We start from the raw sequence: 22,475 nt of genomic DNA, 5'->3' as shown, positions 1-22,475 counted from the left end.
TGAATTTAAGATTAGCTTTTCTACAAAGCAAAAAAGTATCAAAAACAAAAAGTCTTATACATATAGCAGACAGAGCTATTGAACAAAATGAAACACACTATTGTGAAAGATAGTTAAAATGTATCTGGAGAAGACAGAGACAAGAGAATACATCAATGGGGACAAAATAAATACAAATTCATTTTATTTGACCTTAACAGTAATCCACAAACAAACTTCCTTTATTAGAACTAAATCCCCAGAAATCAATGCAATTCATTTTTGAATAAGCATGGTTAAGCTAAGTTCCCTTAGTTACAGCAAGGGGAGAGCATAATAAGTTCAACCACAAATTCCAGTTTTCCTGACTGTTGACTATGCTGGCTAGGAGCTTTGGAAGAAGTGATTCAACAATATCCAGAGAAGTTCACAATTCCCACCCTGAGTTATAATTCCCGAAAACAGCAGCATTGGTTGTGATGATAAACAACACAAGGATCATTTTCTAAATATTCACATAGAAGAAAAAGTAGCAATGCATCACAAATTTTCCAAACTGCTTCAGAAGTATTAGTTTAGAGTCTTAAGAAAAGATACTAAGAATTAAATCAATGAGACAAAGGCAAAATGCTGAGATTTAATGATTTCTTTGAAAGTTAAAATGTGCAGCTAAAAACATACACTACACAAATATAACTAAATGCAAACACAAACCTAATCAAATCAACAGTTTCTCCACTTCAAAACAAATTGATTTTAAAATAATGACATGAAATAGTTACACATTTATCATATGCAGACATACTTGAGTACCCAAGTAAAATATTGCTTCATGTCACTCTTGTATAAAACATTTTTCAAAATACTTCTTTAGACAAAAATAACTAGATTACCATTTTTCCCATAGTAAAATTCTTCCATCGTAGCCATATATCTGCTTCCTAGATTCTAGCAACGTACAGCTAGTAGAACAGTTTGTACAGTGGGTTTGTGTCCACAAAATACTATTTGTCCAGGTATAAAAATAAACTTAATTGAGTGACAGAAGGCTGTCCAATAAGGATAGAGCTCCCAAGATAGGCAGGAATTTTCCCCAATAGAAAAGTGGTGTTATCTACTACTAACATAAGACTGGTGTTATAAGTGTTACAGAACTAGGAACACTGCCATAATAGAAAACTACTCCTTTTTCAACACAAACATAAACACTCTCACACAAACTGGAATCATTACAATTTGGGGAGCAATAGTGCCTAATAAATTGTGTCTTATTGTGACATCTGATTTTTTAAACCCCCTTTGCCAAATCTGTGTTTGTGTTGTATATATGTATGCCCAGATCCTCTACCATTCTAAGCATACATACTCTTTCCTTGTACAGACAGAGTGCATTGCATTCACTCACTCATGTAAGACCATTCCCCACACCCTGCTTTGTGCTTTCTCCTGTTATTTATTTAAATATAGAAACAGCTGCAATCTCATCTTGCAGTTTTTTAAAGCTGCGCTATGAGGATTTTTAACACATGCCAAGCTCATACACTGTCAAACTCCAAGTTTGCTGTGCAGAGTGGCAATTTCCATTGACTGAGGAAATTTACAGTTTTGTTTTATTTCAGGGAAACTTTCCTACAGTTTTGTTCAATTTTGTTGTGATAAAGTAACACACTGGTATCTTGCTATGAAGTAATAACAATACACTCATACAAAGATGTATTTGTCAATAGCACAGCAGGTATAGAAGGGGTTTTATGATATAGTATTGCAGGGGGATATGGAGTTATATAGCAGAGTTTGCAGAGCTCAAGTTTAAAGAACTCTGTGTTTTGTAATGGGGTGCCCAAAACTGTAGCACTGGGCCAAACTGGAAACATTTACATTCAGATCCATGATGTTTTGGTTCTGCCTCATTTCCAAGGCTCCAGTCACTGCTGGAAAGGAAACTACTGGACCTTTGCTAAATTGGAATGGAAATATTGGGATGGACATATTCTCTGACAATGCTCTAAAACAACTGACATTCTTGCCACTTTGATTCTTACCTGGAAACACAAGAGCTATTGTTTCATTCTAATGAGAAAGGGCTGTAGTTTAGGAGTCAGACACCTGCTTTTCATGCCAGAGGTGCCAGGTGGACTTGTGGTATCTCCTGGCAGGGTTTAAAAATAATCCTGCTTGAAACCATGGTAAGCTACAACCAATAGCTATAGTGACCTCGAAGGAGAAAACCTGAGCGCAGCTTCCTATGTTCCTATTTATATATCCTTTTTCATTTACAAAGTGCTGTTGGATTTCTGCCGGAATTCTATAAGGAACACAAGATTCTTGGCTCAGGAGCTCTCTGCTAAGGCAAAAGAATAAAAGTTGACCTGCACCCAGGTGCCCTTCTCCTCTCTGGTTCATTTTCTAAGCACCAAGCTTAAAAAACCCACTCTGTTTTGGACCATTCTGACATTAACAGCTGCTTCCCAGCGAATGCCCCTCTTTTGCTTTGTCCTCGGCACACTCCTGATTTTCTGTTAACAGATTATGCCCAGTTGTCCTGGCAATCAGCTGTCATAATGACACTTCTCATTGATTCACTGTCATCACTAAACCTTTAAACCCTTTAAACAATACCTTACTATTTTTATTGTGTAAGATCTAGCAAGATGTTGATCACTATATGCAACTTGCTTAATTGAGGCTGAATTGCAAATGCATGGCAATAATGGCCTAAGCATATGATGCACCTATATATCTCCCTCACTGAACAGGGGTCAAGAAACAAGGCAGAGAAAACCCATAATGAGGGGACTTCAATCAACCCTTACCAGAAACCATATCCCTGAGCCTATACAGAGATGAGGAATAGCTGGTACACTTGACAATATGACTGACTGAAAGGGGTAGGAGAGATGCGCATACAGTCCCCAAAGCCTTTGCATTTCTCAAGAAATGGTAATTTTGGGAGATGATAAAATCACTGTTAAAATTTTTAAAAGCATCTCCTGAATGTCTCCAAACAAGCTATAAGATTATACTATGATTTCCATGACATCCACAAAGTAAAAGGTGAAAAATCAAGAAAAGTTGGAATGTTATTGTGATTTTAGCTAAATATGCTCCATACTGGCTTCCGTCCCCATTGTGGTGGGCTAATTCTGACTTACCACCTTATCACATGGCTGCCGGAATCACCATGTGTCGTGGCAAAATCCAATGACCGCCGTCGGGGGCATGAGGAACCTGCCACCCTATGCCCCGCATCGCCCGGCTCCTGAATCAGCTGTTCCAATGTGGACGGAGAAGCGTCAATCACATGGCTTTCTCCTGTTGCTTCCTATGGAAACATGGGAAGCCTCCCACGTTGCTGCGCAGGTGGCATGTGCCAGCTCCACCCTAGATAATCCACGGAGCCCCACCGGCGTCATTTGATGGGACCTGGCTGGCTCTGTGGATGACCTAGTGCTAAACTGGCATATTACTCTGCTCAGAAACCAAAGTGCCAATGTCACCTAAAGTATAGCCATTCTTATTCTGTCACTAAATATAATGTTCCCCAAAAAAGGATTTAAGACATCAGAGATATCATTCCAATACAGATATCATTATCCCATTGCTGGTAACTAGCTAATGCTGTAACTTCAACAAATGGCATGGCAATAGACAGGGACAAACTTCCTGTTGTTTAATTCTCTTGTCTTTTATAGACTTTTCTCAACATGCATAGTTACACAGAATTTACTTCCTTCTTTTCAGTGAAGGTTATTTCTTATTTCATAGATAAAGGTTATGTGGAGTCCCAATAACTATTGTACAACTATTGCTCTCTTTGCTTATGATCCATTACTTTGGAGCATGTATTATACAACTCCATAAATTTCTGTGAGGTATAACTCTGAGAAAGGCCAACTCCAACAATGGCCAAAACCCCAATAGATATTGGGCTTTAAAAAAAAAAGCAAGTGACCATCTACTAGCACTTGGAGCTTTGTCTCCTAACTTGCTTTGAGTATTTATAATGGTCATGTATGTCAAATTTCAAACACACTTTTAAGAACTTTAATAAACATCTTATGGACTACCCACTATTTTTAACATATTTTCTGAAATAACAAATGCAATATTTTTGTTTTTGCTTATCAACTTTCAATAGGTATCCCTGTTAAATAACCATAAGTTCACAGCAGCTGCACTTTACTACCATAAATACCAAGCATTCTTCCATAGACTAAGTGGAGAAGCTTCTAAGTTGCAGCTGTGTCTAAACTACTTCAGGCAATTGCATAAACTAGTTGAATGAGAGGGATGTTATCTTGCCTCAGATGGCTTCATAGTTTATGCGGATGTAATGCTGTAAAGAGATACATGTGTCTTTGTGCACAAATGGGATCTTACCATCTACATATATGTGCCTTTTCTATAAAAGCCAGTAAATATTAAATAGTAAGTACTTAATATCAGTCTAAGTACACTATGCCTATTTATTACACAAGTGTTAATTCCAGGACTTTTTATATAATACGATTTTTGAATAATCTGGAACCTTATTTTTCTTACCAGAAATGAACAATGTCTTGGGCCAATAAATGCCATAGATTTGTTCTGGAGGACGTAGAAAATGCCTAGGGAAGTTTTCTCTCTAAGCCTCCAGTGTGATTCTAGAGTCACTTTCAGCAGAATATTATTTATTTATTTGTTTGTTTGTTTATTTATGTATTTATTTGTAGCTCTTTTATCCCGCCTTTCTCAACCCTGGAGGGGACTCAAGGAGGCTTTACAACATAGGCAATGCCTTTAAAAACATAGTACAATAAAAACAACCGCATCATTAAAACAATTAAAAGCATTTGAATCCATACAACAAGTTAAATCACATGATCCATAGGCATAATTTGGAGCCATTCCATAAGTCAATTATACATCTTTCGTATCTAATTATTGCACTAGATTTTTGAAAGCTTGATCAAAGAGCCATGTTTTCACTTTTTTGCAGAAGATCAGGAAGGAGGGAGCTGATCTAATCTCTCTGGGGAGGGAGTCCCATAGCCAAGGGGCCACTAACGGAAAGGCACTGTCTCTCGTCTTTGCCAATTGCACCTGCAAAGAAGGCGGAACTGAGAGCAGGGCATCTCCAGATGATCTTACACTCCAAGATGGTTCATAGAGGGAGATATGTTCGGACAAGTAAGCAGGGCCAGAACCATTTAGGACTTTATAGGCTAAAGCCAACACTTTGAATTGTGCTCAGTAGCAAATTAGCAGCCAGTGAAGCTGGAGCAACAGGCGAGTTCTATGCTCCCTGTACGCAGCTCCAGTGATCAATCTGGCTGCCGCTCATTGGACCAGTTGCAGCTCCCAAACAGTCTTAAAGGTAGCTCCATGTAGAGCGCATTGCAGTAATCTATTTGAGATATAACCCAAGCATAGACTACCCTGGCCAAGTCAGACTTCTCAAGGTATAGGTGCAACTAGCGCACAAGTTTTAATTGTGCAAAAGCTCAATTAATATGACCATTGAAATGCATATGAGGTCTAGAGAAAACTCTTCTCTAGACATTTTCTGGGTCTTCCAAAGTGATTCTATGGTATTCAAAGCTCTTTGAATAATAGGCAAATCTATTGTATATTAAACAATACCCTGTTTCCCTGAAAATAAGACATCCCCTGAAAATAAGACCTAGTTGAGATTTTGCTGAATTGCTTAATATATGTCCTCTCCTGAAAGTAAGACCTAGCAAAGTTTTTGTTTGGAAGCATGCCGGCCAAACAGAACACCTGAGCATGCAGGATTGGTCAATGTAGGTACCACAGATTGTTGTACAGTACATGGAAATAATGGTAGTAACAAGAAATCCTTGCTAGGATTCACAGTTTGTCTGGTTATGCTGGTTTGTGATGACAACTACTGTACAGTATATAATAAATGTTTTGGTTTTTTGTTTTTTTTTGTTCAACAATAGATGTGAATTCGTCTTCATGGAAAAAAAGACATCCCCTGAAAATAAGACCTAACGCATATTTGGGAGCAAAAACTAATATAAAACACTGTCTTATTTTCGGGAAATCGCGTTATATTTAGGTTAGGAAAAGAGTGGTCTATGGACAGCAAAACATCAACACCACTTCTCCATAGTGTATAAAGTTTCAGGCAGACACCTAATAAAAGTGTAACTCAAGAGTGCTACTGTAAACATACAACAGCAAAGGTATAATTCAATATATTGCATCTTACTGTGGCATCTGATTTTTTGAAACCCCCTTTTTAAATTCTGTGTGTATGCATGCAATAAATTTTATCTCAAAATTATACAACACTAGCTGTGCCCGGCCACGCGTTGCTGTGGCGAAGTCTGGTGGTATGGGAAATAAAGTATTGAGGAATTGGTGGTAGTTAAGGTAAAGAGTAAAGGTTTTCCCCTGACATTAAGTCCAGTCATGTCTGACTCTGGGGGTTGGTGCTCATCTCCATTTTTAAGCCGAAGAGCCGGCGTTGTCCGTAGACTCCTCCAAGGTCATGTGGGATGACTACATGGAGCGGTGTTACCTTCCCGCCAGAGCACTTACATTTGCATGTTTTCGAACTTCTGGGTTGGCAGAAGCTGGGGCTAACAGTGTGGGCTCTCTCCACTCCCCCAATTCAAACCTGCGGCCTTTCGGTCCAGAAGTTCAGCAGCTCAGCGCTTTAACATGCTGCGCCATCAGGGGATATTATTTCCTAAAGGTTGTGAATATACAATATTTCTGATTGGGGTTTTTTTTGTTTGTTGGAGGCAAGTATGAATGCTGCAATTAGGAAAAATGATTAGGGTGTAATGGCCTTGCAGCTTTAAAGCCTGGCTGTTTCCTCCCTGAGTGAATTTTTTGTTGGGAGATGTTAGCTGGCCCTGATTGTTTCCTGTCTGGAATTCCCTTGTTTTCAGAGTGGTGTTGTTTGTGATATTTTATGTGCTTCTACTGTCTGTGGCCCTGAGAAAACAGAGGATTTGCCAGACTTTGATGATGGGAATACTTTGTTGGGAGGTGTTAGCTGGCCCCGATTGTTTCCTGTGTGGAATTCCCCTGTTTATTTACTGTCCTGGTTTTAGAGATTATATTGTTCTGCATTATTCTATCCCAGTAATTATTTCATATTAAAGAAGAATCTCACTTATCCAACATTCGCTTATACAATGTTCTGGATTATCCAACGCAGTCTGCCTTTTCATAATCAATGTTTTTGTAGTCAGTGTTTTAAATTCATTGTGATATTTTAGTGGTAAATTTGTAAATACAGTACAGTAGAGTCTCACTTATCCAACATAAACGGGCCGGCAGAACGTTGGATAAGCGAATATGTTGGATAATGAGGAATTAAGGATAACCCTATTAAACATCAAATTAAGTTATGATTTTACAAATTAAGCACCAAAACTTCATGTTAGACAACAAATTTGTCAGATAAAGTAGTTCAGTACACAGTAATGCTATAAAGTAATTACTGTATTTATGAATTTAGCACCAAAATATCACCATATATTGAAAGCATTGACTACAAAAATGCGTTGGATAATCCAGAATGTTGGATAAGCGAGTGTTGGATAAGTGAGACTCTACTGTAAATACTACATAGCATTACTGCACACGGAACTACTTTTTCTGTCAAATTTGTTGTATAATATGATGTTTTGGTGCTTAATTTGTATAACGATTACCTAATTTGATGTTTAATTGGTTTTTCCTGAATCCCTTCTTATTATCCAACATATTCACTTATCCTGCCGGCCTGTTTACGTTGGATAAGTGAGACTCTACTGTATATTTCTAATCTTATATTATCTGCTCAGAACTGGATTATATGAGGCCCCTTCTTCACAGCTGTATAAAATGCACACTGAAGTGGATTATATGGCAGTGTGGAGTCAAGATAATCCAGTGCAAAGCAGATAATATAAGATTATAAATGGGTTATATAGCTGTGTGGAAGGGCCTTGAGTCTACACTGCCATATAATCCAGTGCAAATTAGATAATCTGTGGAAGAAGCCTAAGTAAGGCCTAAATCTGCCTGTCCCCTAACTGAACCCTGGCTGTCCCTTGGCTGAGTTGGTTGCTAGGAGACCAAGTGGGCAGAGATTAGCCCTCTAAACTGGCAGCAATTGGCTTAAAAAAATTATTGCTCTCCCTCTAATTAGGACTTTATTTTTCTTTTCTTTTTGTTGTAACAACCTTGAGGCGTGGATGATGGGTTGTGTTGTCAAATTTCGAGGTTGGGGGGCCTGTAGTTTTGTTGTTTTGTCCGCTGCCCTGATGCCATCACTCTTTTATATATATAGATTGTTTATGTATATCAAGATCGCTCCCTACTATAACCCACTTGATTAAAAATCAAGCCTAGGGGAATATTATCTAAGTTTGATAAATTCCAATGGAGAAGCAAACTCACATTGGCAAAATTCCAAAGGATGCCATCTGTTGCCCTGGAGGACAGACTGTCCAAAAGTCCATACAACTTGTGCTTTGTTATTGCCGAAGTAAAGAAATTAAACCTCATTTATTATATATTTGACTATCTACTGGTTCAAAAGCCATAGGATCGAGAATATATTAAGAAAATACAACTACTAAATTGTGTCTTCCCAAGCACTCTCTTAAATAATGGTACAGATCTAGAATTGTTAGTCTTATCATGGCATTAAAAAAGACACAACTAGAATCTGTAACCAAAATATTTTAGTGTTGAGTGCTCCTGTGATGAACTGATTTAGTTGGACTTAATAAAAATTATAATGCCCTTAAAATCATCCAAACGATGTCTCAGGTAAACCTGAATTAGTCCAGAGTAAACTAGGTTTTCCCAGTTTACTCTGGATTAATTAAACACCTGGAAAGATCTGGACCTTATAGTATGGTCCAGATCTTTCCTGGTGTGGGCCCTATTGGGATTGACTCCTGGGACCACTTCTGCAATCCTGGGGGTCAGTCCCCACAGTGATCCCACATCTTCAGGCTCTCAGAGCCTGAACGATCAGGATAGCACTTCCACCCTCTTCTCTCAGCCCACCATTTGGCCCCTAAACCATCGTGGGTTCCTGGCACATCTGTTTGACCCAGAAGGGTATGTAGCTACCCCCTCAGGGAAAGCCCATGGTTTGGGGCGGGGATTGGGATTAAATCCCAGGGCAAACTGGGATACAATATCCCAGTTCCTCCTGGGATTTAGTCATGTCTGGAAGAGCCCACAGTAAAATGTCTTTATATCAGTTGCTGAAAAGAATGGAATGTGAGACAGCTGCACTCAGGTTGTGCACTTGTCATAGGCAACTTGTTGGCCACTGCGTGAAAGAAAGACTGGACTTGATAGACCTTTCTTCTGACCCAGTTACTCTCTTTCCCATAGTTTTATGTGCAATTGTTTATTCTGATATAAATGCTTACTTGCTTAAAAGTCCATGTAATATCTGGCCAGAATGGCAGTCACACCCTTTTATATTTTGCACTGTTTGTGGAATGTATAACTGAAAGGGTTCTGTACTTTGGGCTATGAATCCTTCATTAAAAGGTTTAAGTCAATTTCTGCATATCATGACTGTCTACTATTCTGCTCCCTATAAAGGGGTTTTGCTTGCCTCAAAGTATACTGACAATGCTAAGGCCCTATCTCACAGTCTTCTTTGTGTGATTACACTGACTTCTAGCCATCTGTGCTGTGTACTGAGATGGATGTATGAAAGCTAGCACCATGCATTGAATTTTGCATACACTGCCTTTTTAGCTGCTGCTATAGAAAAAGTTTTTCAATATATGGAAGCAGTGTTCACATAAATTGCCATTTCAACATTCAGCCCTATGGCTGAAAGTCAATGCGTGGAAGAGGAGCTATCATGACAGAGAAAATCTCATGAATAGGTCCAAAGTATAGTGAACTGTCAGTTGCATAATAAAGAGATAAAAAAGAATATGCTGATGGATACTAGCATTCCTCTTTTTATTGTATGACATTATGTCAGGGGTATCTAAAGTAGATTCAGTATGAGACAGAGCTGTCATCACAGCTTTGCATTTAGTGGAAGAAAAAAAATTAGCTATTAAAATAGAGTTTTCAGCAGGTCCATTTATTATGATACAATTCTGCTGCATATTGAATCTAGCAAGGTGTAAGTAAGTGGGCATTATACTTTTTAATATGTGCTTGAATTTTTATATCACTCTCTCCGTCAGTTTCAAAACAAGTTATGTCAAGAATCATATGGCTGCATGTACCACTTTAGTCTATTGTTTATTTAGTGTTGTATATTAAATCTATTATGCTTATATTATGCTTAATATTTAATATTTTACTATTTAATGTATCATTTTATTTATTTAGGAAGCCATAGGAAAAATATACTGACAAAATAGTCCTAATACTGTATTTGTTCTGGTGACTATTTATTTTGAGTACAGAAACCCTTGATAAGACAGCCAAAGATCATTCCTTGCTTACTTAGAAATAAAGCACAAAATATAATGTAAATAGAAAACAGACTAATACTAAACCATAATTAAAAGAAGCTGGAGCTCCTCAATACTTCCAGGATTCCAGAACATACTTTTCATATCCATCATTTGCTAACACTCTTTAATAATATGCTGCATTTGACTAAAATCTTGGCATGCAAAGCACTGGGAATTGCATTGTTTTGACATCTGCCAAATACCATAGAACTGGAAGACCCATTAGGGAATTTTAGCTAACAGACTCTGAATAGTAGATTTCAACAATAGTGTGAAATATCGTACAATTGAACTAAATGATGCTTGTGGCTGGTGGAGTAAGGCTGACCTTGTTATCTAAGTCTGTGCCAAATAATGATGCAAAATAACATCTTGTCATTCAACAGCATGAACCAATTTGACCTAGAATGGATTTAGCATGTGAGTCAAAACTGTACCCATGATGCAAGTTGGAAACAATCAATGCAACAAATTGGCTGCATGCTTAATGAATGCTGCATTTAAAAATGGGTTGTATTCCATTACTTTACCTCCTATATCATGACTATCTGCTACTGCAATGTTAACTATAGTATGTGTGACACTCCTCCTGCAAGATACTATTAAATACAAAATTCACAAAAGAAGCAAAATGAAGAAAATGCACCATGTAAACTTTCAAAACTTCACTGGTTTCTTCATTAAACAAAAATCTTCAAAATCACATAAGAGAAAAATGATAAACATGTTAGATCAAGGGTTCTTAATCTGTTTTGTTCCATGGACCTGTTTGCCAGTCAGGTGAAAACTACAGACTCTGGAATGTAGTGGTAGGTAGTTTTATGCATTCAACATTGGAATATCTTTAAATTAAATTTTAGATTTATTCAAAATTACATTTGACAACTTTCCCACAATGTTTCATTTCATGAAGCTATTTTTTTTGCTTTGTATGTTTTTTGTTATGGTTACATCGATTATAACTCTGTGGAGTGAAATTTTCAACTTCTATAACTTTTTTCACCCTCTGATTTGTCATTACACAATGCCACCTCTATACATCAAAAGATCAAAGACCACTCAGGAGATCTTTTGTTTTTTATCAATTCTGTGTTGCCATATAGTTGGTCAACTACATCTCACAATAGTTTGCATATAGCAGGACTGTGATCACGTGTGATCTAGCATCAGATCCAACAACTACCATATCGTATAGTCAAAAGCTTTCATGGCTGGAATCACCAGGATGTTATGTGGTTTTTGAGCTGTACGGCCATTTTGCTTGCATCTGTGGCTGACATATTCAGAGGATCAAGATGCCAGCAACACATGCAGACAAAACATGCTGACAGCCCAGAAACTACACAATACCCCAACTGGCATAACTTCGAAGCATGGATGAGAGTAAGAAATCATTTGAGATATGCAACAACTGTAATGCGATATGAAATATTACTGTAGTGTATTGCAGACATTCATAAGTAAAGAAAATGCTGTGTTTCTTTTAGAGATTAGAGACAAGAAAGATAATACAGTAAGTTGATTTTCCCCCCAAATCAAGCGCATGGACCACCTGAAATCTTTCCATGGGTCCTTGGTTAAGAACATTCTGTTTCAGGCATTACATTGTCAGTTAAGATAGTTCTGAGGTATTTCAATGCAGAGTAATGGCAACTCCTTGGCGATATAATGGCAAAAGGCAATAATGGATGGGCAATAACATTTCAGCTTCATTAGTTACAGAAAAGTATCTTGCTGCAAGATGAAATATTTTCTTTATACAATCCTCAGTGCTTTGTTTCTTTGGCTTTTTAATTAATGAAGCAACATAAAAAGGAAAGATGGAGCAGGAGGTACACAATGACAGCCATTCCAGTATGCATTTAATTCTTATATCCTTTACTTTCTCAAAGTCTTATATGGAAAATCCAGGCTTTCAGAATCATGCTGCGCATACCCTTCTGGTAGTCATCAAAGAACATTCATTGTTATGAAGGACACCATAAAAAACGCATTTTGAAGCATAGATAACTGACTTGGAATTTCATGCACCTCCAGTGAACCTTTTCCCATTTCAAACTCTGTTAGTTTCCAATCATTTGGTGCTTAGTGTTTGATGTCTGCTGACAACATCATTTGGTTGGAAATAGCACTGCCTTCAAAGATAATTGCAACAAACAAAAACTTGATAAGAGCCAGTGCTCACCTACACCAGATTAACTCAAAGGTTTACACCTCCTTTACAACTTTCAGGCTGATTTATATCAAGTGAAACGTTGAACCAATTTTGTGAAATCCTATTGTAGTTTGGCAAACTGCCTTTCCTCAAAATATGGTATTACTGTAACATGCAGTTTCGCCCTTAGTATGAATATCACTCATAGAAACACTGATGATGAATGGGCTTAACAAGTAGACAAAGACCTATTTTTTCTGCCTCCTCAAGAAGCAATAATGGTCACTTGCATCTTTGTTCAGAACAGGCATAGGACATTGGACTCTCTAGAGGCCTTTCCATACTATAGATTTATAGCACCAATTCCCCTTTAACTGTCATGGCTACATTCTGTGGAATCCTGGGAATCATAGTCTGATGAGGAATTATTGCTCTGTATGAAAATTGCAAATACAGTTCCTCAACTTGAAAATCCCACAATTACTCAGGGACCATGATAACTAAAATGGAATCATAGCATTATAACTATGTAGTGTTAAAAGTGAAGTATAAGATTGCTTTGATGGGACCAGGGCCTAAAACATTTAACTGCCCAAGGCAAACTGAGTGTCCTTTCTGACATTTTCAGAAGTCATCCAAATTTGATACTGAATCAACACTGCCCATGTGAAAATGTTTACCAATTTATCTGACAGTAACAGGCTGCTTAGGGAGTGTCAGGCAGATCAGAAGTCACACGCAGTTCTATGCTCTAACACTATATCCCTCTGCTATACCTGTCCTCTGCCATCTGCTGCCAGAATCAGCTGCCTCATCTAACCCAGTGATAGGGCTCATCCTAGATGGCACAGATGATAATGAACTGTTCAGTTGCTTGGAGAATAAAGCTGCAAATATTTGCAGTCTGCCTTCTACAGAATCTGGGATATCTTAAATTCTGCTGGAGATTTTTTTAAGTCATACTCTCTAGATTTAGAAGGAAGTTCAGAACTGGGAGATAAGGTCAGAATGAAAAAAGGAGTAGTAAAAAGTCAATAGGAAACTATGGTGGGATAAAACATGGAGGATAAGTAGATGATACTGGGAGCATGAAAAACTAATGAGCTATGGTATAAATCTGAGCCAGAGCAGCCCCAGGTCCAGCATGTATGGGTTGAATCTGAGGCCATTTTCCAGATGACTCACAACTGCATTGGCCCTGCTTTACTGTCATTTCTTCTATGTCACCATTTCTGCCGCTCCCAATCAGCTATGGAGTTTCATTAAAACACATGACTGCCCTACCTCTGCTGATGCCAAAATGGGGCACCCATGTAAACAGTAAAAAGACAACTGGTCTCTCCTCTCTCTTGCTGATTGAGTTGATGTCACATTCTGATATCACAATGCAACAGGTAGTGGCCAGGTGCTAGGGCAAAGCTCCATGGCTGATTAGGAGTGGCAGTGACATGGGCATAAGCCATCCCCTTTTCCTGCTCTAATCATCACACGTAAGGGGTGGCGGTGGTTGTGTCCATCAGAACAGAACACCTGGCCAAATCCAGCTGTCTTGACTGCCCAGACCATGAAAGACCATGAGGATCCAGAATACAGTCACCTACAGACCCACCTCCAAGACTACCCTTGAAAGACAATTGTACTCGACTATGAGTGATAGCCTATGATTAATCATCAGAAACTGCTGTGCATTGCAAAGATAGCCAGTGGTTCATTTGTTATGAGTATAGCTTTTTGGCACATGGCAACAAGCCCTAAGGATAGATGGAAGGTAATGGGTAAGCCATGGATATATGAGATGCTGAAGAGCATGACTCAATCATGGAGACCTTGGATTTTAAGGATTACAGAGTAGGGCCGATTCTGCCAGTTGCAGCTTCTGTTACTACTGCAGAACTGTGGCCTAACAACCCACAAAAAAGAATCAGAATTAAGAATCAGAATAAGAAGCAGGCCAAGTTGCACATATTGCTTTCAAAACTGCCTACCCAATTCTTTGGTAACAATTTTCTGGATGCTATTAAGATACTAGAAGTCTGCTGTGCTGGAAAAATAATATTGATACATTTTATTGAAGAATTTAAAGTGAATTGTGGCTATATTTGTTTAGATTTATAAAACAGTTTGTATTCACATACCATATCATTCATGTCAGCCTTCCCCAAGTTGTCAATTTCCACATTAGTTAAACAAGAAGATCCACACTTCTAGCCACTAAAAGGCAAATGCTTGTGAATGATGGGAATTGGAGACCTATATACCTGGAAGGCACCAATCTGAGAAACAATAGTTTGTGTTATAATTATACTGTAGTTCAAATTCAAATTCAAATTTATTTAATGCTTAGACCAGGGGTCCCCAAACTAAGGCCCAGGGGCCGGATGCGGCCCTCCAAGGTCATTTACCTGGCCCCCACCCTCAGTTTTATAATATATTTTTATATCAGTTGTAATAATATAATATATTGTATATACATATAATATTGATAATAATCTTATGTTATACAATATAATACTAATAGTAATACCATATAATAATATTAATTATATGTTATATATTAGATATTATATAATAGTATAGTGGTATAGTTCAATATAGTAATATACAATGCTAATATTGTGTTATGCTAATAATATAATATATTGTATGTACATACAGCTGCTCTGAGTCCCCTTCAGGGTGAGAAGGGTGGGATATAAATGTAGTAAATAATTGCAGTAAATAAATAATTAATTTTAGACTTAGGCTCGGCCAAAGTCTGACATGACTTGAAGGCACACAGCAACAACAACAACAACAATCCTAATTAACTTGACTATCTCATTGGCTAGTAGCAGGCCCACACTTTCCATTGAAATCCTAATAAGTTTATGTTGGTTAAAATTGTTTTCATTTTTAAATATTGTATTTGTATTGTTCTTTCATTGTTGTTGTTGTTGCACTACAAATAAGACATGTGCAGTATGCATAGAAATTTGTTTGTATTTTTTATCAAATGATAATTCGGCCCCTCAACAGTCTGAAGGATTGTGGACCGGCCCTCTGCTCCAAAAGTTTGGGGACCCCTGGCTTAGACCATAGGTCTTTCGCATCCAAGACAAACAAACAAATACACAAAAGCCAGACCATCAAATACAATATAAAACATGCCATTAAAACCCTATATAAATAATTAAAACATTAAAATGCTGCAAATATCGATGTCAAGATATGCCCTTCAAATACTACATATTTCATGGATTAGCACCAACATAATTAAAAACAAGATAAAACCAAGTAAGTACAGCATTATTTATATATATAATTTTTATTGATTGTTTTTAATACAATGCTTTTAAAAAACCTGGGGGAAATCACGGTTGGGGATGAGGAGAAGGAAAGAGGGTTGATAGGAGGGGGGGTTTGTGGGGGGGCACTTCATGCAAGGTAAAAGGAGGGGGGAGAGGGGGAAGGGTAGGTAGAGGGAGTGAGATGATATAATTTGGGAGTGAGTAATCTTCATTTGTTGAACTCTGCATTGTTGGTCGGCAGGTATCCGATCCTCTTGTCTTGAATGTCCTAATTTCTTTCTGGATGTTTTCTTTATTCTCTTCCTTATACTTTGGTCACTATATCCTAACCTCTGGTGCAGTCATTCTTTGTCTTATGTATTCCTCAAAATTCGACCAGTCCGTTTCTTTCATTGGGTTTCCTTGTTGTTTCTTCATTAGGAATGTCAGCTTGTCCATGTTCTTTATGTCCCATGTCTTTATTAGCCATTGGTCTAATGTAGGTATTTGGTTTGATCTCCAGATTCTTGCGAAGACAATTCTGGCCCCCGTTACTAAATAATTTAAGATCTTTTCCTCATTTTTTCCTAATTTCGTGTTTGTCACCCCTAGCAAATATAATTCTGGTCTAAATGGTAGGTCTTTTTTCAATATTTTTCGGGATTCTTTGTGTATTTCTGTCCAGTATTTTTTCGTCTTTGTGCACGCCCACCACATATGGAAAAAATTTCCCACTTTCTCCTGACATTTCCAGCACTTTGTTCGATTATCTTTCTTGTAGTGACCTAATTTTTCCGGGGTTATGTAACATCTATACATCATTTTGTACTGATTTTCTCTTAGATCCGAGGCATAATTAAGTTTTATATTCTTTTCCCAAAACTTTTCCCATTCTTCATATAGTATTGGTCTCCCAATATCCTTTGCCCACTGGGTCATGCATGTCTTTACGTGTTCCGTTTCAGTATCCCATTCCAGTAATTTTTTATATATTTTTGTAATTAACTTGTTTTCCGAGCTCATTATTCTTTCCCAATCTGAATCCATACTCATAAAACCTTTCTGCTTGTCTGTATTAAATTGCTCTTTTATTTGTCTGTAATGTAGCCATGTTATATACGGGAATAGTTTTTGTATTTCTTCTTGTGTTCTTAAAAAAAGATCATTATCCTGTCTTACAACTATGTCCTTATAAGTTGGCCAATTCGGATTTCCTCGGTGGTCCTTCAAAATTATTTCCAGAGGTGCTAACCACATTGGGGTTTTGGGGAACATCCTGTTTTTATATTTTGTCCATGTCTTATTTAATGAGTCTCTTATTATATGGTTTTTGAAGGTTCTTACTTCTTTTTTGTCTGGTGTGCCCCACGTGTGTATATGCCAACTATATTTAAGGTTAAAGCCTTCCAAGTTTAGAGTTTTCTTATTTTTTAAGAGCAACCAATCTCTTATCCATATTAAAACGCAGGATTCGTAATATAGACGTAGATTTGGAAGATTCAATCCTCCTCTGGTTTTATCATCTTCAAGATTCTTAATTTTTATCCTCGGTTTGCGTCCTTGCCATATAAATTTTGATAGGTCTTTTTGCCATTCTTGAAAGGGTTTTTGAGTCCTAATGATTGGTAAGTTTTGGAATAAAAACAGCATCCTTGGGAGGATATACGTCTTTATTGCCGCTATCCTTCCTAATAATGATAAACCTTGATTGTTCCAACTGTTTAGATCTTTCTTAATTTCTTTCCATTTGAAATCGTAGTTGTATTTTATTAGATGGCTATTCTTTGTTGATATAATGATTCCCAAATATTTCATCTTGGATGTTGTTTTTAAACCTGTTTTCCCTGATAGATTTCTTTGTCTGTCTTCTGACATATTTTTTGTCATTGCTTGGGTTTTCCCTAGATTTATTTTGAGACCTGATATTTCGCCATATTTCTTCACCTTTCCTATCCATTTCTCTGTGGTATCCATCGGATCTTCAATGATACACATCATGTCGTCTGCAAAAGCCCTGCACTTATATTTGTATCCATGAATTTCCGCCCCCTTTAGGGTTTCGTCTTCCCTGATGTAGTTTAAGAGTATTTCCATAGCCGATATAAAGAGAAGAGGTGATAGAGGGCATCCTTGTCTTGTCCCTCTCTGGATCTCTATTCTCTCTGACTCCATTCCATTTATTAATATTTTAGCTTCCTGGAAGTTGTAAATTGTTTCTATTGCGTTTTGCATTTGTGCTCCGATGTCCAATCTTCTTAGCAATTTTTTGAAGAAGAGCCAATTTACACTGTCAAATGCTTTTTCTATGTCTAGCGACAGAAATAACACCTCTTTCTGTTTTTCCTCTTCATAATATTCGATTAAGTCTAAAATCATTCTGATATTATCACTTATTTTTCGGTGGGGTAGAAATCCTGATTGTTCTTCTTTTATCCAGGTTTTTAAGAACTCTTTTAGTCTGTTAGCCAATATACTTGCGAATAATTTGTAATCTACGTTCAATAAGGAAATGGGTCTATAGCTTTTCATATCCGTTTCTGGGGAATTCTCTTTGTGTATCATTGTTATCGTAGCTTGCTTCCAGGTTTGTGGGATCTTGCATTCTGACATTGCTTGGTTCATAATGATTTTTAGGTGTGGGGTAAGGATTTCCTCAAATGTTTTGTAGTGTGCAGCTGTCAGTCCGTCTGGGCCCGGTGCTTTCTGCGGGTTTAAATCTTTGATTGCATTTTTGATTTCTCGAGCTGTAATTTCTTTATTGAGCTCTCTTTTTTGCTCTTCTGTGGTCCTGATTAGATTTTGTTCTTCTAGAAATTTTGTAATTTCGTCCTCTTCTATGTTTTCTTGTTTGTAGAAGTTACTGTAAAAAATTCTAAATTGATTCAATATGTCTTCATCTTTTGTGACCGTTGCTTCTTTAGTTTTTATAGTGTTTATGTATGACTTTTCTTTTCTTTTCCTCAGTTTCCTCGTTAGCCATTTACCTGGCTTATTAGCGTTGCAGAAGTGGTATTGTCTTATGTACTTTAATTGTTTAGCTCTTTCTTCCTGTTCCCAAAGGTCTCTTTGCTTTTGCAACATTTCTAAGCGATTTCTGAGTTTGCTATCTTCTGGGTCTTTCTTCCAACTTTCTTCTGCTTCTCTTATTTTTCCTTCTATCTCTTTTTCCTTTGCTTTTCTCAACTTGTTTTTCCATGCTGACTGTTGTAGAAAGTATCCCCGCATTACAGCTTTCCCCGCATCCCATAGTGTTTGCTCTGTGATGTCTGGTGTGGAGTTTAATTCAAAGTATTCTGTTAATAAATTTCTAAATTTTGCTATATCCTCTGTCTTTTTAATTAAGTTGTCATCCAATCTCCATCTTTGGGTTTTCTTCCTGTGATTTAGTATTAACTCAATTGGGCAGTGATCTGAGAATGATCTGGGAAGGATTTTTATCGATTTTACTTTAGATGTTAGCGATTTTGATGTCCATGCCATATCTATTCTCGACCAGCATTTTTGTCTGGCCGAATAAAAAGTGTAGTCTTTTACTCCTTCGTGGTGGACTCGCCATGTATCTTGTAGGTCAAATTCTGTCTGGATACTTTTTAACAACTGGGGTAAATTTCCAACCTTACTTTCTTTATTCGATTTTGAGGTATGGGTTCTGTCTTGTGTTCTGTCTACTACTGCATTGAAGTCACCTAATATGATTAAGTTATCAAATTCTTGTTTTGTGAGATGTTCTTTAAGTTCTCTGGCGAAATTTGTTTTTGAATTGTTTGGTGCGTAAATACTGCATATTAATAATTTTGTTTCTTGAATATCTATCAGAACTCCAACCATTCTGCCCTCTTTGTCCTTAAATGCTAATTTCGAGGGAATCCCTTCTTTAATGTAGATTGCTACTCCTCTCTTCTTCTCTTTTGCTGACGAGTAGAATTCTTTCCCAATCTCCGGTCTAATTAGGTGATTCGCATGTTTTCGTGCAATGTGGGATTCTTGGATAGCCACCACATCATAATTTCCTTTTTTGATTTTGTGGAATATTTTGTTTCTTCTATTAGGTGAGTTTAGCCCGTTCACATTGTTCGATAGGCATTTAAGTACTTTGTCCATCTAAGATTTTTGGTGTTTGACGTGGATCTTCCCCCCTTAAGTGCTTTGTTGTGCTTTGAGGTGCAGTTTCCTTCTGTGTGAAGAGTTGCTCCAGTTCCATGTCTAGTTCTAAGTTTGTCTTTTCTGGTGAGCCAGATCGGAGCCTTTTCTTCTTTTCTTTATGTCCTGTGTCTGATTCTGTTCCTTTTTTCCTATTTTGTTCTAGTATTCTAAGGAAGTCATTAGCTTTTTCTCCTGTATTAATTTTCCATCTTTGTTCTTTATAGAAAATTGTCAGTCCTTCATCTTGTTCCCACCTGTATCTGATTTGACTTTTCCTCAGTTCCTTTGTTAAGTTATTATACTTTTTCCTTTTCTGTAAGACAGTGTAGGGTAGTTCTTTCAGAATCGCTATACTGTTGTCTTTGTATATAGTCGGTTTCTCGCTATGCCTTTTTAATATTTCGTCTCTCGTTGATTTCTTTACAAATCTTACAATGGTATCTCTCGGGGTATTGAACCTTTTTGTGTATCTTGTGCTTATTCTGAAAGTTTTGTCTAGCCCATCTTCCGCCTCTTGTTGTGAACAATCCAGAATCTGGGCTGTGATTTCTGAAATTACCTGTTTTATATTTTCATTTTTCTCTTCTGCTATATTTCGGAACCTTAACTGGAATTCTAATTCTTTGGTTTCTAGACTGTCTTGTCTTTGCTCAAGTTGGGCATTTTTCACCTTTATGCTCTCCACCTTTAAATCTGTTTGTTCTAGGCTGGTCTTCAATTCTGTTCTCAGTTCCGTTCTTTCTTGTCTCAACTCTTTGATCTCTTATTGGATGTTATGGATTTCTTTTTTCATCGTGCCTAGTTCTTGTTGCATATCATTTTTAAAGTCTAATAGTTGTTCCTGTGAGATTTTTTGATACATACTTTGCGTCTCTTGCATTTTCTGCAATTCCCGCATAATGTCTCTCAGACTAATTTGATCAGAGAGTGAAGCTCTACTTGATAATTTTCCATCAGATGAGTCCCTTTCTCTATCCATTTTCTTATTATTACTCCTGATGATTCTATTTAATAAGTTTCTCATTCAAGGAAGACTCTGGCTATGCTTGGTTAAGAATGGAAAGAAAGAAAAAAAAGAAAGAAAAAAAAGGGGGGAAGAAGAGAAGAAGGGAGGGGAGGGGAAGCAATTGAGTCTTGAGTTTATTAACTGTGTTTTAAATCCCACAGTATTTTCTATTCACCAATAGAAGGTCAAAGTTTTTTAATTGGTTTATAAATTTTCCAGTGTATTTGACAAAATTGATATATTTTCTGGATAATCCACTGGAGGGAGAGAGTAGAAAGGGGAAGAGGAGGAGGAGAAGAAGAAGAGAATAGAAAGGAAAAAACCCCCCAAAAAAACCAAAAAACAAAAAACAAACACCCTTTACACTCTACTTCCGATACAGTTTCAAGTCCTCATTAGTTTTAACTTAATTAGCTTTAGTTTTTAAAGTTGTCCCAGTAGGTCAAGATCAAGATTTTGACTTCCTTTACTCCGCTGGAGATTAGCAGCCTTGTTTCTTTATTCAATTCCCTAGGCAATCTCCCCGTCCCTGGTAGATAGCTCTTTGAGGTTCCTGTTCCTTCTGAACCCTCACTCTTATTTTAATTTTCTTCTCTCCCCTTTTGTTTCCTCTGGGAAATGTCCTATTGATTTGTAGATCTCGTAAGCTTCTCGTGTGAGCTCCGTCTCTCACTGCTTTGTGAGGACGGCTGCACACAAGGCGCTCTTCGTTCTCTCCCCTGCTTTCTTAAGAGAGGCAGAGGGGGGAGAGGGAGGCGAGACTCCTGGCGTCCTCTTGGTCCTGCTCTCTCCAAGGACGCCAGTACAGCATTATTAAAACCCAAGCAGGGAACACCTTGGATATAAAAAACCACTATTAGTTAAAAGCATCCCCAGCACAGTCAACCACGACATTGGAGATCAGTTTTGCCCGGATTTTCTGAGCTGCCAGGGCAAAAAGGGCCACCTTATGTGTAACTGCAGGGTTAGTGTCGGACAGAAGGTAGAAAATCCTTTCTGACACCGTATTCATTAGGAGGGGATAAAGAATAAGTCCCAGAATTTTAGTTCTTGGCTCAGAATACAGAGGGCAGGAAAACAAATAGTGAGGCAAATCCTCAATTTCCGGGGCCCCACACACACATAAACGAAGAGCTGTAGTTAAATTCCAGCAGGCTAAATATTCAGAACTATTAATAGCAATAATATGACCATTCACCACAAATAAACAACCTAAGGCAATTGCCGAATATTGCTTTAAAAGCCAAGCTACCACAGGAAACTTTACTTTTTTGGTGCTGCACATAAATAAAGGGTTACTGCAATCACCAATTGTTTCGATAAGGTGGAAGGGGTGTGTGGAGAGATGGTGGTGTTACATTTGGAGAAAGCGTGATGCAGGCTTTTGATTTGATTCAGCAGACTTTCCTGACTATCAGTGATGTGCGCTGTATTTATTTCATTTGTCTATTCATTTAGTATCATCCATT

General features: G+C 37.6%; 1 protein-coding gene across 7 annotated transcripts in view; it reads right to left on the bottom strand.

Moving 5' to 3' along the window:
- Positions 1 to 22,475, bottom strand: part of slc44a5 (solute carrier family 44 member 5) — a 268,997-nt gene that overhangs the window by 147,140 nt on the left and 99,382 nt on the right. For 2 of the 7 annotated variants that reach the window (XM_062978140.1, XM_008114110.3), the window contains exon 1: positions 873 to 7,389. The exons of 2 other annotated variants lie outside the window; for them this stretch is intronic. In XM_062978140.1, coding sequence (XP_062834210.1) covers positions 873 to 909 — 37 coding nt within the window. In that variant the 5' untranslated portion in view covers positions 910 to 7,389. Of the gene's footprint in view, positions 1 to 872; positions 22,474 to 22,475 lie in introns of those variants that run through there. 3 more of the 7 variants (XR_010005380.1, XM_062978141.1, XM_008114107.3) reach the window with 3 other exon arrangements.

This window comes from Anolis carolinensis, chromosome 4, assembly GCF_035594765.1.
Source record: "Anolis carolinensis isolate JA03-04 chromosome 4, rAnoCar3.1.pri, whole genome shotgun sequence".
Taxonomy (NCBI): domain Eukaryota; kingdom Metazoa; phylum Chordata; class Lepidosauria; order Squamata; family Dactyloidae; genus Anolis; species Anolis carolinensis.
Note: the sequence above shows the minus strand (reverse complement) of the source record. Positions and strands in the feature narration are given on the sequence as shown.